This window comes from Clavelina lepadiformis, chromosome 4 (assembly GCF_947623445.1).
Source record: "Clavelina lepadiformis chromosome 4, kaClaLepa1.1, whole genome shotgun sequence".
Taxonomy (NCBI): domain Eukaryota; kingdom Metazoa; phylum Chordata; class Ascidiacea; order Aplousobranchia; family Clavelinidae; genus Clavelina; species Clavelina lepadiformis.
Window position 1 is genome coordinate 22,996,828 of NC_135243.1, and position 16,516 is coordinate 23,013,343.

The following is a 16,516-nucleotide window of genomic DNA, read 5'->3' on the forward strand; positions in this document are numbered from 1 at the left end:
AAAATCTTCCAAACATTAATGAAACAGACGGTATGCGGGGATAAAGGTTTTATTTATTTCTGTCAATTTTTTTGCGAGTTCAATTTCACCATCGCATTAGTTCATTTATTTCGGCAAAGACACGTAAATATATATCTGAAGAAATCTTTAATTCCGTGAGCTCGGTTGTACAAATGCACGTAAATCGCAAATGCTACTTGTTTCTTGAATACGCTACGTCGCAAGGCACTGACGAGTGTTGCTTGCGTTCGCAGGTATCGGCAAACAAATTCAATCTTAACAAGGTCAAAATGTGCCATAACTCTCAGCAGACAATGCTAGTTGATAAATGCAGTTAGCAGCGAACGAGCTTTGATGGCGTGATAGGTAGCCGTTATTTTGACTATGATTACTTTACGGAAAAATTTTTGTTGGTGAAGTAATTTTTTGCTGGTTGACTGTAATATTATTACGACAATTGTCAAAACTTGAGTTCATTCATAATTTGCTTTGGCCTGTGGGTAAGCAATTTGTTCCACCCCAACGGTTTAAAATTGATTTTATTTCTCATATCTACACTTACACAGTTGTAAATGTTTTGTAATCAACTAAAGCTGGTCCGCAGGTTGCATCAGCAAAAGATCCGGTGCTCTGGTCAAAAGACATGCAAAAGGTCACAAAAGTCAAACCGATTTCATGAATCTAGCGAGTGTCAGGAGCGTGAGCTCTTTCTAGCTAATTTATTGTAATTTGCGGTTGCAACAACAATAAAATTATGATTGTTAGCATGATGATGCATATGATATGAGCATATGATATGAGCATATGATTATAATATGATATTATGATTGTGAGCATGACATGATTATGAGCGCAAAAACAACATAGGTTGATTAAGCATTTCAGTCTTCAAGTCTTGCAGAATCTCAGACTAAGTTAAATCAGATAGATGAAGTTATCAAGTCTTCTTTTATTGTCACAGCGGCTCGTTACGAATTACGTTACGTAATCAACAACGTTGCTCAGCTGGCACATGCGTTTGAAAATTACACTTTGGTGTATAAGTGAAGTAATTGAAGGCAATCTTACCCAGTCGAAAGCAGCTGGATGAAAAGAAACTTTCCTGATTTCAACTGACGTAGCAGTTACGTTGGACCAGATTACGTATATAAATGTGTTGTTATTACATCATACATCTTATTATAAACAGGAAGTTTTATATTTGAATAAACTTTAAAAAATTTAGGCCAATGTGTTGTTTATGAAAATGAAAAAAAATATTTCTTTTGATTTTATTTATTGTCGTGTCTTATCACTGGATGTTTGACTTGATACTTGATGCTCGACCAATATCGCAAGACGTTTAGGAAGCAGGATTATTTTTGTTGCTTTGCAATCTTGTGTAACCGTCTTACGTACGATCATTGCAACATTAAATTTGATTAAGGTAAACAAAATAAGCAATCGTTGATAAGGAGAGTAAAATGAGTTGAAATTTTTATTAGCTTTGACTATGCTTACGGTTTTATGAGCCACTGCATAGAGTTTCAGATAGCAAAAATATTTTGGCATGTTTTGCACATTAATGAACTCTGTCTGGAACTCATAGCCATCATGGTTTAGCAATAATGGTTTCTTATATGCGCAGGTTTGGTTTTGCAATATGGACACTCGATAAGTGTGGACAATAAGCTGATCCTTCCATTATAACATCCATTGTGTACTTTTTCGTTTCCTCAGGTGGGGGGGTGCCACCATTGTTGTTACTATGACGACGTCAGTGTTATTCAAGGCATCACTAAGCCTTTATTTCATCAAGTTCTACTTTCAACCCTACGGCGTCAAGTTTTTTCGGAAGTGGTTTTAAAAGCGGTTATAGTGGTTATAAATATATTGAAGTTAATTTGCAATGGTGTGCATCAACAGAAGAACAGAAATTCCGTTATAAACGACTTCATGTGAAATAAAACAACATCTGTGACAAACTTTGTTAACCCTTATAGCGAAATCTTTTAAGCACAACACAAAACAGTGCATTGTGAGCAATTAATATGTGAATTTATAATCACCCGCAAAGTGCGGAAAGATAACCGAGACAACATCTCTTTGTTTTAAAAAAAATTTAAATGTCACAGATTGTAAAGACTCACAACAAGTCTAACAGGTTTGGAGAAAATAATTTAGCCTACAAATTGATTATTACGTTTAACAACTGCACTAAAGCTATAAGGTCAAACAAAGCTTGATTTATTAATTAGCATATCTTACACAATGATTTGGTTGAAAGTTATTTAGCATTCCCCTTAAATGTACGGTTTAAAAAATATGTCTGATTGTTGATGCTAATAACAATCGTACTTGCGAGGTTACAACCGAAGTAATGTTTTGGGTTTCAAGGTATCTCAGATGTTTTCAAACCTACATGAGTTTGATCACTCAAGAAAATCAACCCATACTAAATTATCATGCCAGTTGGCGGCGTAGTGCTCAGTATATGTTATTGAATTGTTTTGGGACAAACAACGCCCTAGGCCAGGTACTAATATCTGGAACTTCATTTTAAACTATGTAAATCAGATTTTAGAAAACCATGTGTTCAAAATTTTTTATTGTATTTTTGCGCTCACATAACTTAGTATATTATCGGGTTTGGTGACAATATTTGTGTTTAAGATATAATACTCTTTTGCTTATCACGTGACTTACTTTTAAACATGGCGTCATAAAGTAAACTGCTGTCATTGGTTTTTAAAATATAATTATCGCATTGTTCACTTGTTATGACGACAAAAACATGGAAAAGTTTACAGAAATTACTACAAACTGCAAAAAAAATTATGTGTAGGACTACTTTGTGTGAAAGATTATAATCGAATAAACAAGTCAGCGAAACAGCGACTCCAAAACTTAAATGTCAATTCATCTTCCCCGCACCAGAAACGATTGAGATAAAGAGCCGCAAAACAAACAACGAGGCCTGTACCATAAAAGTAAACTAAAGGAACCACGCGTGAGTTTATGTGGATGGTTGTTGTAATGCCGCCACAAAGAATAGACCCGGGCTATATCTGTGAATGGAACAAAAACACCATTCAAAGTCTTGCACGCGCTCTAAGCTATTGGCTTATCCTTGAAGGCATGTGGTGTAGTCAGATATATTTATAGCATCTTATGCGTCAATGAGGTTTTGACAAATGAAAAGTGTAACAATTAATTCATGAAATGAAACGTAATTCTTGACAAATATATAGCGTAACCTTTATTTAATTTCAGCGTTTCGGCCGCATATACGCATTTCGTCAAAGGTTAAGTTAAACAAGTTTTAAAATCTTCCGGGCTCACTTTCTACAACTTCTACAAATCATGAGAGGAAGCATTTCAAAAAATGATTAATTAACATTACGTGACACAGTCAAGCTAAATTAATTTGTATGACATTTTCACTGCGTTTAGAGTTGTCTCAAAGTTCATGTTGATGGTAACTGTACCAAGCGGTTCGGCAGGTGTTCAAACCGCCAATGTAGCAACTTACAATTACAAGTGCCTTTCCTCCTAAATGTGCTATTAGGATTACAAATATGTCCACAAAAAAGATTAGAAGTGAGAGGAAACACGATTATCTTGAATTGGTACATACTTGCAAAATTTTGTCCCGATCAGCACGCTTGGAGTTATGACAATTGCCGGAGAATACAATGCTAATTACTGTCATCGAGATGCAACGTTGCACTTAGTTGGACCCATAGCAATGTTATTGACGTATGTATGGTTAATTTAGTAGCATTTCGTGATTCGTGCAAATGCCAAACGCTATGAAGGCGTTATATTTATAAACGAAAATAATAACCGGCAAGTGATAAACGTTAAGTGTTTGATAAAACTTTTACGTCAGTGTGAGATAATCCATAACTTAAATTTAGAACAAAAGGGTGCTAAACCCGCCTAACCCATAACCAAAAGGTTACAAACATGCTGTCAAAGAATTTTTTTTATCAAAATCCCGCCAAGATAGTTTCTTGCCTAACATTAAGTAGATTAATTACATTGCATTGCAAAAACTTTGCAAGTAAATTTAATTTGAGTTGCGAGTGTGCTACCAGCCTATTCGTCAAGTAAACGCAATCATGAAAGCTTTATCTTACATAACGCATGCCCAGGGTCTTATGTTCTTCGAAAAGAATTTTAAATCCTTAACATTTCACGAAAGCTGTGGGAAGAAGCCTTCGTGCTTCTTTGAAATTTATAAAACAAGCGATGCAGTCATTCACTGAACGTGTTATCCTTCGAACGTTGGCCTAAATTTAGCAAACTGTTGAACAAGTAACGTATTAACACGATGCCTACGCAAATGTCTTATGCTAAGGTGCCTTTTTCACGATATTGTTAGTTTTAAGTTGTGCAAAACAACGTTCAGGATAATGTTGAATTAACAGAAAAAAACTACAGAGCTGGAAGAAGAGCAAGTGAAGAAGAATCTTTTCTACATATTTTTCTCAACCCCAAAGTCGGAATCCTATCACGAAAAGCTATCAGATCCTTTTCAATATCGACTCAATCTTGTGTCAGTCACTCAGTCAAATCTCTTGACTCGATCTCAATCAATTTTGTGTGATAACTGATAAGTAATATAAAATCGTTTTTTAAAGATTCCGGGGTATTCTGATGGCAATAGTCTTCAAGATTAAAAAATATCATTTTCTGAACAAAGCATTTTCCTTGTAAATACAAATCAGTTTTCACCTTTTATTTTGAAACATCATGGTTTTCATAGCCGATTTAGTTTTGAATTAGTTAAGTTATTGACAAATTCGTAAAATTTTTATTTCCAAGAGTTTTTCAAAAAATATCCTTTTTTTCTTTTCAGGTTACACCATGATACCTTTGAAGTCGTCGTCACAGCCTTATAATTATAACGTCAGAGTGCAAACGTGCTCGTTTATCAGTTGTAACATCCAAAAATATATCATATTCCATTTCATCAAAGTAAATATTAAACGTTTGAGCATATAAATCAGCTGCAGCATGGAGGGGCACCCTGTAGCCTTCTGTATACAAAATATAAAAATGACTTTCCAAGACAGTTTATCTTTGGCTTTTTGCAAAAAACACACTGTCTAATTAGAGTCACAAATCCAATAGTAAAGATTAGTTTTTCACTAAATGTTATTGTAATGTACTTCATTCCGACTACAGTACGAAAAGGTGTTTCTTGTTTTATTTTACCGGCAACGCATAAAAAGGAGTAAAGAGCATGATCCAAAATGTCAAAAAACTGCAACCATGAATACCGGTTATTGCAGCATTTATGATTTTACGTTTACAACCCAGCATGTGCTCCTTTGCTGAAGGTTGTAAACTTTTCTTAGTTTGCTCAAATGGCTTCCAATTAATTCAAACAAAACGATACTATGACGTCAATGAAAAGTTGCATTGACGCAAAAGAAATGTGCTACTGCCAGAAGCTGCAAGATTAGCTTGTAAAAAATCGAAGTGGTAAGTTGCATCTCCATCGTTTTCGGCGACTAAAAATAACCAGACTAATGAAAATTCCCCGTTGTTGGTCACGTGATACACCTGCGGTTCGGAAGTCGTTATAAATCGGATGCGCTCAAGGGAATGCTTCACATTCAACTTTGACGTCTTCATGATATTGTAACGAAGGTAGACGATCATTACAACCTCAATGAAAATCGCGTTGGCAATCGCTTTGACTACTTTGGCGTGGACTTGTGTGGAAGGTACGTAAATGTCGTGTAACAAATTCTTAATACGTCATGTTGCTTTTGTGACTTGGGAAAATTTTTTTGCTTTGTTGTTGTTGTTGTTGTTGTTGTTGTTGTTGTTGGTGCTGTTTTAATTTAATTAGTTGTTTTTATTTTATTTCAATAAGATCGATCTAAAGTAGATTACACTTTTTAGTTGTTTTGATGAGATGAATATTACGTTCAGGGCTCTACTGTTGGACATGTATTAACTCGCCGAACAACGACCATTGCCAGAAGAACGGAAAATATGTCGAATGTTTACAAAATGAGGTAAAACCAGCTTATTTTTATATTTACAACGCGCTTTAGTGGCACTACAGTACATTTAAACCAGTATCAGCGTGTATGTGAGACGCAATTACTTAAAGCTGCAAAAATTAAGATTAAAACGATCGCAGCACGATACGTCGTTTTTAAAACATGACAAGAAGTGATGGACCGGCTTAGCCGGTTAAGTTCTCGACTGCGCTTTCATTAAATATTTCGCTTTACTTCATTAAACTTGGATTGTTAAGCGCAAATTCGCAGTATTTTTCTTCAGAAGTGAACATTGCTGAGATATTGTCACCTCTGAGAATGTTATAGAAGCAACCGATCAGATGTAGATTATAACCAATGTTTATCTTAAGTAATTTAAGTAATATTCTCTCTTAAGTTATGTTTGAAACAACCATTATTATTATAACTTGTGCAGATTAGCAAATTTAATCGTTGCTGTTACGAAAAATTTTTTGCGTTTACAGCAACCTTAAAAAAAACTGTGTTAGGTTGATCAAAACCGCACGAAAAAAAGAACTGGAAAAATAATACGATGGCAACACGCTGCCTATTCTAAGCAATAATGGTGGTTTCAAAGCAACAACAGCTTTCCTTATAAACAGTTTCCTTATAAAATCACCCGGATTTTTAAGTTTGTGTTTCTGATCAATTTAACTAAACAAACACTGACCATTTATGAGGCATCAAACGTCAATTTTTCTTATGTCACAAAACCTTAACGTAGAGCGAGAATTTTTAGGCGAAATTCAGCTTTTGATGGCGTTTATTGAATTCTTCATAAACACGAGACAATAAATAAATTGAAAGATGTGCGTGTAATAGTTCATATTTCCATCAAGCATCAAGTTGTAACTGATCAAAAACGTTCTGTGATTTGGTCGTCGAGAGTTTTATTGCTGTTTGCTAAAACGTTCAAAATTTGTTCGGTAGTGTAACCCGTTTGTCATAAATAGCCGAGGGAGCCAGTTTTGCTCATATTTAAAAATTTACAAAAAATGCGCAACGTCTGCTCATATGTCTCGGCTGTTAGTGTTCATAAGCTACAGTATCTTTATCGCATGCGACTGTATGTATCGCAACGACCTTTTGCTTGGCTCATTTTATTTCACAAATTTATCTGTTAGTTACCGACCAAATGATCTGCTTTTGTGAGCTGGATCCGGACCGCAGGTTGTACCTTTGCTCTAAATCAAACATAAAAACTTTAAATTTGTATTTTGTTGTAAGTTGGCTGTTATTTATTATTGATATAAATTATACCCCAATACGATTACAACGTACTTAAGACAATAGGTTAAGAAATGCACGCAGATAAAGGTGACAGTGACACAAAGTTGTATGCTGTTAAAACGGCCTGCGGACATATATTGTTTAGAGGTTTTAGTTTTAAAAAGAAAAACTTTTATTTTACAAAACTTTTGTTGTATAGAACACTTGCCACAATTCGGTTCGACGTACCGACAAAGGAGCTTTGATTACAAAGCGCTGCAAGCAAGACTTGGCTTGTGACAACAACTGGCTACAGGTTGGTATAGTTTTGATGTGAATTTGTTGTGTCGCCTCATTAGCGGGTGTCTATGGCTTGGAATCAAGTCGTATAAACGTCATACACCGCAGAACGATCTTAAGTCGATTTAAACATAACAAGCAACGTAATGTAGTTTGACGTATTTTCTAGAACGATTTACAGTATAAACAAACAAATAACTATTGCCTTCATTGTGAAGGCGCGATTGAATAAATGGCGTTACTGCTGTGTTATTTATTTCCAGAATGATCGCGATGCCTGGATGCCTACACAGTGCAATGGGCGAGTGCCAAGTTCTGTGTGCAGATGCTGCTGTGTGACCGATGGATGTAACGCACCGCAATTGCCTTGTAGAAAAGGTACATGAATTATCATGATGCAGTATGTATAGTTTATTCAATTAGTTACTAGAGGTCTATACATCATATACGGGTTGCATGCAAATAGATAACCCTATACACCATATAATTCACTTTTGTTTAATACGCGGCATGATATTTTGTTTAAAAGGTTGCTGGCGATAAGTGGATAGCAATAAGTTAACACTGACATAGCACCAAGTAGTTATGACGGAATGTAATAAAATATTGAGAAAAAATATTTTGTCTTTTCGTATTCTGTTTCTAAGGCAAAGTAACCGGAAGATTTTCTGCAACTATTTACTTTAAACCACGTTTACACTTAGCGTACCATCAGCAGTAAACGTAATGTCTCTCTTAGACCCAGTTGTGATACCCCAAGAAGATGCGCTTTGTGACCCCTTACCGACTCCAAGATTCGCGATTCAAGAATGCACAGAGGATGGCATGAAAGTTGGGACAGTTTGCAACTTTGAGTGTGACGACGGTAAGTCTGCGTTCAAATTTTTTCCCTCAGCTTGGTTGATTTAAATGCATTGTTAAACCCTGTGTCTGAAGCAATATATCTATTCAGGTCGCTACCTTTCCGGTATTAAATCGAGCGAATGTGTGAGAGGGTTAGGTACGCCAATTTTCACCAATCCCCCGCCAAGATGCCTGCGTAAGTACAAACATACCAAGGTGTTACAGCAGAAATTTAACCTGTAAATAGCCCTAGAACACTGCTTTATATTTTACCGGAGTTCGTAACGTAATGCTACATAACTAAGCCAACGAGCGCCGCCAAAGTGTTTCAAGACTTTGAGTGGAAAGTGAAAATATTCACTTTATATGACATGTGATTTTATCACAGCAATGGAGTGCCCACTACTGAGGGCGCCACGACACGGTGCTATGAGTTGTTCGAGGGGCTCGCGAGTGGGAAGCAGATGCACATTCAGTTGCACCGGAATCCACGAAAGATTTGGGCCAAGAGTCATCGTATGCCGTAAGTTAGACGAAGCTGTTATTATACAGTGGGATAGCTATAGCTGGTTTTAGAAACCGGAAATTATTTTAATTGTCTCGCCTATGTTAGGCTACGTATCCGGTACATCGCTAGTGTATGTTATTTGTTGCTGATTTTTCATTTTGTCAACAGAAAGAAACGCTAAGTGGTCTAACGAACCCCCAACTTGCGTAAACGTGTTTTGCCCCAGAAGAAACCCTCCGGTGAATGGAAGGGTGTCATGTTCTTTGGACAACCTTGAGAATACGATATGCGAGTAAGTCGGAAAAAATTAATCTCCCCTAAACAAGATTAAATACAGAAGTTCTTGAAAAGTTCATTGTTACTAAATATACGACGCCTATAATGAACAAGCTTGCCTGTGTAACTCTACAAAGCATAAAACCAACAATCTTTGTTTCTTTTCAGCTTCGAATGCGTGAACAACAACTTTAGATTGGTCGGTTCGCCATCTGCCACATGCCTTGATGTTGATGATGACGATCTTGGCGGTAGATGGTCCCACGAAGTACCGGATTGTGAACGTAAGTTGAAATCAAAACAGTAACTTATCAGTGACAAACATGCACTTGACAACAATCAATATAAGCCCGTCATTTATTACAGTACAAAATTAGTACTACATTTTATTCCAATTTCTTTGGTCAGTCAAAGTATGTCCAGCGATCTTGAGCCCAATAAATGGATACGTCAGCTGCAGCGACGAAAGCAACATAAATTCCCAATGTGACTTTCTGTGCAATGAAAACTACAGAAGAGTTGGCAACAGCGATGCAACTTGCGTGGAACAAGATGGCGGTATGCAGTGGGACAAAGAAACACCTACGTGTGAATGTAAGTCTAAGTTGCTGATTCGCTGGATAGAACATAAGCCACTGATATTGTAACTAATGTGAAAAATACTTGGTTCTGACTGATGGAATGCCATCATGTTAAACGCGCACAATGTTAACACTACAGTAGCTCATTTTTACTCGTATCTCATCGCCCGATACATGTGTATACTGCCAAGAACATATAGTATAATTTTATGTTATGACGGAACAGTAACATTTGTTTTGCAGTGATAACATGTCCAGACTTACAAAGTACACCGCAGCATGGGCAGACAAATTGTTCAAACGGTGCATTGTTACTCAGTGTGTGCACATTTGAATGTGCAGCTAGACATGAGTTGCTCGGAGATGAATCGATAACATGCCGTAAGTCTCTAAATCCATGAATCTCGTTAAACCAGTTTTATCTGATTATTCTGACTGTGTTTACTATACACACGGCTTGTGTGCAATAACAATATACATACAGTCAACTCATAGCTCTCCAAGATTTCTCACTGTGGTTATATTTTCTGTTATTCCTTTCTAGAACTGGACGGTTCTTGGACTAACGTGCCACCTGCTTGCGTGCTTGTCACTTGTCCGGACAGAGATCCGCCAGCAAATGGTGAAGTGTCTTGTACGTATGCTAACGACGAAGACAGTTTGTGCAGGTTGGTACTTGTGTTACTGTTATTGTGTTATTGTAGCTTTTATACTTGGGGCAATAGACAAGTAAAAGTTTTTGTCCAATAGAAGACCAGAAAATTAAGCTTCTAACAAGACCTATAGGTATAACGTACCAAATATCATTTATTGCCTTTATCTGGGAGCTTCCATGTTGATAGCGACCTTAAGATCTCTGTAAAACCTGAAGAAACAAAATATGTTTAACAGCTATAACTGCGAAGCAAATTACGACTTAATCGGATCACCGACAGCTGTTTGTGAGGATCTTGAAAGCCCAAGTGGAGTCTGGTCTTCTCCAGTTCCGGTTTGTGAACGTAAGTACTTGCACTAGAAGTGACAATATCGCTTTGAAAAGTAGGCTACATGTGATAGCCTATTTAACATTGAATAACTCACTACCGTAATTCTGAGACCTATTCCCTATTTATATGCGTTACAAAGCACAAATCAAACAGCAAGTACAACATAGTATTTTGCCATGCAGCGAAACGTTGCTCCGACATTACAAACCCGGAAAATGGTTACTCAGTTTGTAGCAATGGTAACGTCCTATTTTCTCAATGTGAATTTGCGTGCGATGACAATCACCAAAGAGTGGGCAGTCTCTATGCCACTTGCGTAGACCAAGACGGAGCACGACAGTGGGATAATAAAACACCTTTGTGTGAACGTGAGTACATTTGACCACAAACGCCAAGTTTTCTTACAGCCCAACCTTGTGTTTGAACAAGGTGCGATTGTGTTTGCAATCTTTGTGTCCGCAGCGATCACTTGCCCAGATGAAGGCACTTTTTACAACGGAATTGCAAACTGTACCAACGGAAACTTCGCCGGTTCCGTTTGCGTTTATACGTGCAATGAGGAGAAGGATTTCGTTCTTGAACCTCCAGAAGTTACCACCAACCAATGTCTGAATGATTCCACTTGGAGCTTGCCAAGACCTTGCTGCTCAGGTAAGAGGTCACAACGGAGCCAAATGTATACATAGGTTATAAGTTGCTGAGTGTTTATTTCTGATTTTTGTTTTGGCAGCCAAAACCTTTTAGATGAAAAAGACTTGTGTCGAAAGTTTGTTGCTTTCATAATAGCAAGTATTGCAGTATATAATAAAGTCAAAATAGTATAAAGAAAATTAGATACACTTCGGTTGGAAGTTATGACTGTTGTATGTTTTATTCAAACTGGGACCTGACTGGGATATTTGTTTTGCAGAGACGTGTCCGCCCCAGATCAATTTTGACGGTGTTATCATCCTAGACTCTTCATCATCGACTGGGGCTGACAATTTCCGAACGATGAAGGAATTTGTTAAATTATTTCTCGAGTATGTGAAACTCTCTGTTGCTTGGGCCACTTCTGAAGCGGCAAGCGAGCAAGACTGATAAATGACGTGTCAAGAGGACATTGGTGCCTTGCGAAATTAGTTTAAGACATTAAGATTGTCGCTTGGGACAAGTCACATGTCTTGGCTTCAGCCTCGATATTGTTTCTTGAGCTGTTACCTTAATGCTTCCTTAAAATCGTACAGGCCGCACAAATAAGAAGTATATGCAAGACAACCGAAATACAAAGGAAAATTTCTCAGTCACCGAAATAACCGCATATGCTCAAAGACGCAGACAGCAAACACGTGGTGTGAAAACAATCGGCGTAACAAGTGAAGGTTATGTACCGGCTTGGTCGTTCCAGTAACGTCAAAGTTTGGGTTAATCCAACAGTTTAGACACTTTTTTGCCGCTGTTGGACCCACTTCATACTTGGGTACCCATGAACATAAATACCTAACTAAAATTCTTTAACCCATTTGCTGGGAAGTCTTTTAGCTTATAGAGCAGGGGGTCATCATTTAAGCAACTCGCATATCCATATCTGCCATATCTGGCATTGATTGTATCTTGTAGATGTCTTGAAATGTTTCAGTTGAAAATTTTGATATGATATTGTGTTCATACATATATATGCAAGCTAGATAATTGACATGCGTGAATGCAACGTCTAACAAAGGGTGTGTTTTACAGTTTATTCGACCTGAGCGCCAATGCCTCAAGGGTTGGCGTTTTCCGCTATAATCGTGAAGTTGATACCCGGACGCAAATCCATCTTCGCGATTACGCAGGCAACGTGAGAGCTTTGAAAAGAGCCATCGACCGCATTCCCTACGACGGTTCAGGTAGGTTTTCATATCTCAAATATTTGTGGTAGGCAATTTATTAGAACAGGGTTCTGATACAGATATAAGAGATAAATATAATATATGCTATTGTGGTTTTCATTGTACCAAAACGAGTTCTTTTATTGATATCGTGGACATGAATTAATCTCAATATTTTATGTAACTGATGAAAATTATTTCTTATCCAAATGCATTTTGTTTTTCTTTTTAACTCAGCTTTGAAGTAAATTAATAGTTTATGTGCATTCACTGGCTCTAAATTGAAACCAAACGCAAAAGACAATTTATTTCGCACTTAAAATGAAAATATGACGACATCATACAGGAACCTTTACCGGGCAAGCTTTGCGTCACGCAAGAAACGAGCTCCAAGAAGAAGATCTCGGGAGCCGTCCAGGAGTCCACGACATCATTCTTCTCATTACAGATGGCAGGTCTCAAGATGACGTGAGTGAGATTTCACAACAACTTCGAGAAGAAGGAACAGCGGTAAGAGCTAAATTACAAGTGCTGGGTTAACCTGAAATCTGTCGCTGTATTTTTTTCGGTTTATTTACAACATTTCAAACACAGATAGAAAAAATCGAGTATTTAGGTTACTTATATATAGGCCTACCCTATGGCCTATACGTATACTTAAACTACCTCGTATATACCAACCTTCAATATAATTGAAGTTCTATATAAACGGTATTTAAAACAGCAGTAGCTGTACCATCAGCTACCAGCAGGTATTTCTGAAGCAAAAATAGAAAAAGATGCATTATTGAAATTACCTAAAAAGAAACAACATGCTGTTTACAGCTGATAAAATTTTTAGGATAACAGCCTCATTAACTTGCTATAAATTCTACCCTATCCACCATAATTATGATGTGCAATCAATGTTTTCTTTGTCACCCACTTTGCTGGTAGGGTCTCGCATTACCTGTATAGCATAGTTTCACATTCTTCATAAAAGGTAAACCTGGAGCTAGTTTTAAAATTAAAATAACTCATAACAAAATAATCACGATAATAAAACTAACCTCAAATTGTTTAATTTCCTTAAAACTAAAAAAAGTATATGTTAGACCAGCCCTTACCAACCCAAATGTTTCAAGTTACATCAGTATCGTACAATACCGATACGAAAGTGACCACATCAGGCCAAAATCAAACCTTTTAAAGAAAAACAAAACAACATTTGATTGGAATTTCAAACGGTGTAACTTGAGAAACATAATCGGCTTAACGAGGAACAACTACAAGATTTAATTCAAGCGAAACAAAACCACAGAGCAAAGCTTATATTTAATAAGTGCCATCCGATGAACAACCCATGAAGCCTTTAAATTCAAAGGCTACAAAGAACCATTGCTTTAAAGAACAACTTGCTTTGTTTTGGGCGTTACGTTGACGATAACTTGCACATAAGCCTACCAACGAATCTCACACCTACCGAATTATTTGGTCCATGATTAATCGTAACCTTAAGGTTTATTGAATTTAATCCAAGCATGAATGGTAGTACAGCTAACGTCTCGGTCATAATACTGCGACTTATGACGTTGCTAGTTAATGTAAACTGGAGTAAGTCGTATAGTTTAGAAAAATGTTATTCTTACAAAATTTAGCTTTCTGTTACGCTGACGCTGTAAGCGCAGAATTATCAATCTATCACAAAAATTTCAACTAAACGATTTTTGCGTTTTGCGTTTAATAATATTTCTAACACTGACGACAAATCTCTCAAATCTATTAAAGTTTCCAAGTTACTTTTAAACATTTTTTGCAATGAAATCTGTCGTAGATGATGAAAGTAGTCCTGCAGACGTATATGCAGACCACTCGGTCTATTTTGTTGTTACCACGGTAACCTAAACTCAATTACAATTTCAGGTGATCGTTATTGGTGTAGTGCCACCTCGCGGACGACTAAGTCTTCCACAGCTCCGGCAAATAGCTACCAGACCAGAAGATGTCTTAGTGGCAGAAAGGGGATTCGAATCTTTGAATCTTAATTTGTTTGAAGGAATTGCGAATCGTTTCTGTGTGGAAGGATGCTTGGAAGGTTAGGGAGTTCAAATCTCAACTTGTGACGAAATCTACAATTTCTGAAACCCCCTATGACGAGATTCGTTTTGTTACTAAATTGATCAAACCATATACGTAATACTCATTGTGTATAAAAATATTGTATTTTAATAAAAATAGTTTTATCACCAACCAACCAAGTACATGCAATGCTCCTTGATATGTGTCAATTTTATTATAATATTATTAAGTTATTCATCCTCTGTTGTTGCAGTAACTGATATGTAGCCTGTCTGTTTCAGTGGTATATTCTTACTTACAGTTCTAGGTTAATGGTGTTATTTATCATATGTTGTCACCACCATTTAATGTGTAGGCCTACTTATTAGCCTACAGCATGATCTTTTGCATTAAGTTTTTATATGTCAATCCACTAAAATGAAAAACAATCCTTTATTTTTGTTTGCGCCATTCCATAAACTCTATTTGCGCCTATTGCCCATGTGTACATTTCTTAATGCTATCATACGAATTTCTATGAATATGTAGTTCTGATGCTATTGATAATAACGTATTACAGCTCGCAAAATATATAAAGTATCATACGATGTTGTCTGTCAATAACGCTTATGAGAAAATAATACGTTGTGTAAGAAATCACAGTCAGTAGAAGCGTGAATTAACAAAATATTCATTTGCGGCATGACAAACTTCAAATGTTAAAATCTTGTATTATTTCACTACCATTTTTATTTTTATTATTACTATTGCGTAATAATGACGTTTTCCCCTTTTACAGCAAGAGACCTTAGTTTAGTCGTTACTGTAGAAGTCAAATTATTACGCTTACGTCTCAATAAGATGACGTGTGTTTCATCTGAGTTACTAGCCTTGCAAACGTCTAAGTTTACCTTTACTCACCAAACTACACAGTCACGTTTTTGGTAAAAGTCTGCATACTACTGGTCTGCAGCGCCAGCTGCTGTTCACTTTTATTTCTACAATATGTGATTGTCAACGGTGTAAAAATGAATACTGAGAGCAATAATTAGCATTTTGAGTTTATCGGATCGTTGTAGATTACAAGACCAGGTTATACCACATCTTAAAATGCGACGTCAAACAATCCCTTTATTTCTTCGTCGAAAATGTTCACCAGATTGTCGTGGGATAGCGTGTACACGTTCTAGAAATTTAATACAGATATGTATTAACCACCATCCACTTCTTGCGAGACGATGACACATTCACAACTTCAAACTTGCAAAAGCGAGGTACAGTTGCTACTACACGCATATCAGGAAGCATTTGAGTCGACTCAGATTTTCTAGGAAAACGTGAACTTGGACGTTGTCTGTAAGGTGTCTTGGAAAAACGTGAAGAAGAGCCCAACAAATTAAATTGCAGTCTATGTATGTAGTTGCACCGCATTTACTATATGATTTCTATGTAGATTCTGATATTACATTTACAGCGTTCGTGACGACTGAAGTTTATGTGTTTGTGTTTTTGATGCCATATATGACACCGGTGTTTGTCAAGGTGTTTTCGTGGACGAAAACGGTCTTTTAAATATCTCTAACATTCCTCAAAATTTATATATCTGCATCTACAGCAGAAAAATTGCATTTAGTATTTAAAAGTCGGGGTTCTTTAAAATATCTTAGCGGTAACCCAAGTCAAACCTTAAAATCTGTATATTATATATGTTATTATCCATATTATATTATATATGTCTTTATCCATATTGCACCACTTCATAAGTTTTCTTTTTTGACAAAGATGGTTCTTGTTCAAGACTTGCGTTTTCGAAGATTAGACGATAATCGATTAGATGATAAACCTGTAATTTCAAACTTGAAATCAATGATCAAAGTTCAATTGCTCATCCTTTGGCGCTTAA

The 16,516-nt window shown here is 36.6% G+C and overlaps 1 protein-coding gene across 1 annotated transcript; it reads left to right on the top strand.

Annotated features, from left to right (window-relative positions):
* Nucleotides 1–5,562: 5,562 nt before the first annotated feature.
* On the top strand, nucleotides 5,563–15,390 carry LOC143451851 (P-selectin-like). The gene is made up of 19 exons (XM_076952602.1): nucleotides 5,563–5,717; nucleotides 5,929–6,014; nucleotides 7,453–7,548; nucleotides 7,796–7,910; nucleotides 8,272–8,397; nucleotides 8,485–8,571; nucleotides 8,764–8,898; nucleotides 9,052–9,175; nucleotides 9,328–9,443; nucleotides 9,568–9,753; nucleotides 9,984–10,121; nucleotides 10,285–10,408; nucleotides 10,632–10,738; nucleotides 10,909–11,094; nucleotides 11,189–11,377; nucleotides 11,637–11,748; nucleotides 12,443–12,594; nucleotides 12,923–13,086; nucleotides 14,479–15,390. The coding sequence occupies exons 1-19, from the start codon at nucleotides 5,663–5,665 to the stop codon at nucleotides 14,653–14,655; spliced, it is 2,475 nt and encodes an 824-aa protein (XP_076808717.1). The 5' UTR covers nucleotides 5,563–5,662; the 3' UTR covers nucleotides 14,656–15,390.
* The last annotated feature ends 1,126 nt before the right edge of the window (nucleotides 15,391–16,516 follow it).

Coding starts and splice junctions, on each gene's coding strand:
- LOC143451851 (XM_076952602.1), top strand. CDS start 5,663: ATGAAAATCGCGTTGGCAATCGCTTTGACTACTTTGGCGTGGACTTGT. Junction 7,911..8,271: donor GCAATTGCCTTGTAGAAAAG/GTACATGAATTA, acceptor TGTCTCTCTTAG/ACCCAGTTGTGATACCCCAA. Junction 8,899..9,051: donor GCCAAGAGTCATCGTATGCC/GTAAGTTAGACG, acceptor TTTTGTCAACAG/AAAGAAACGCTAAGTGGTCT.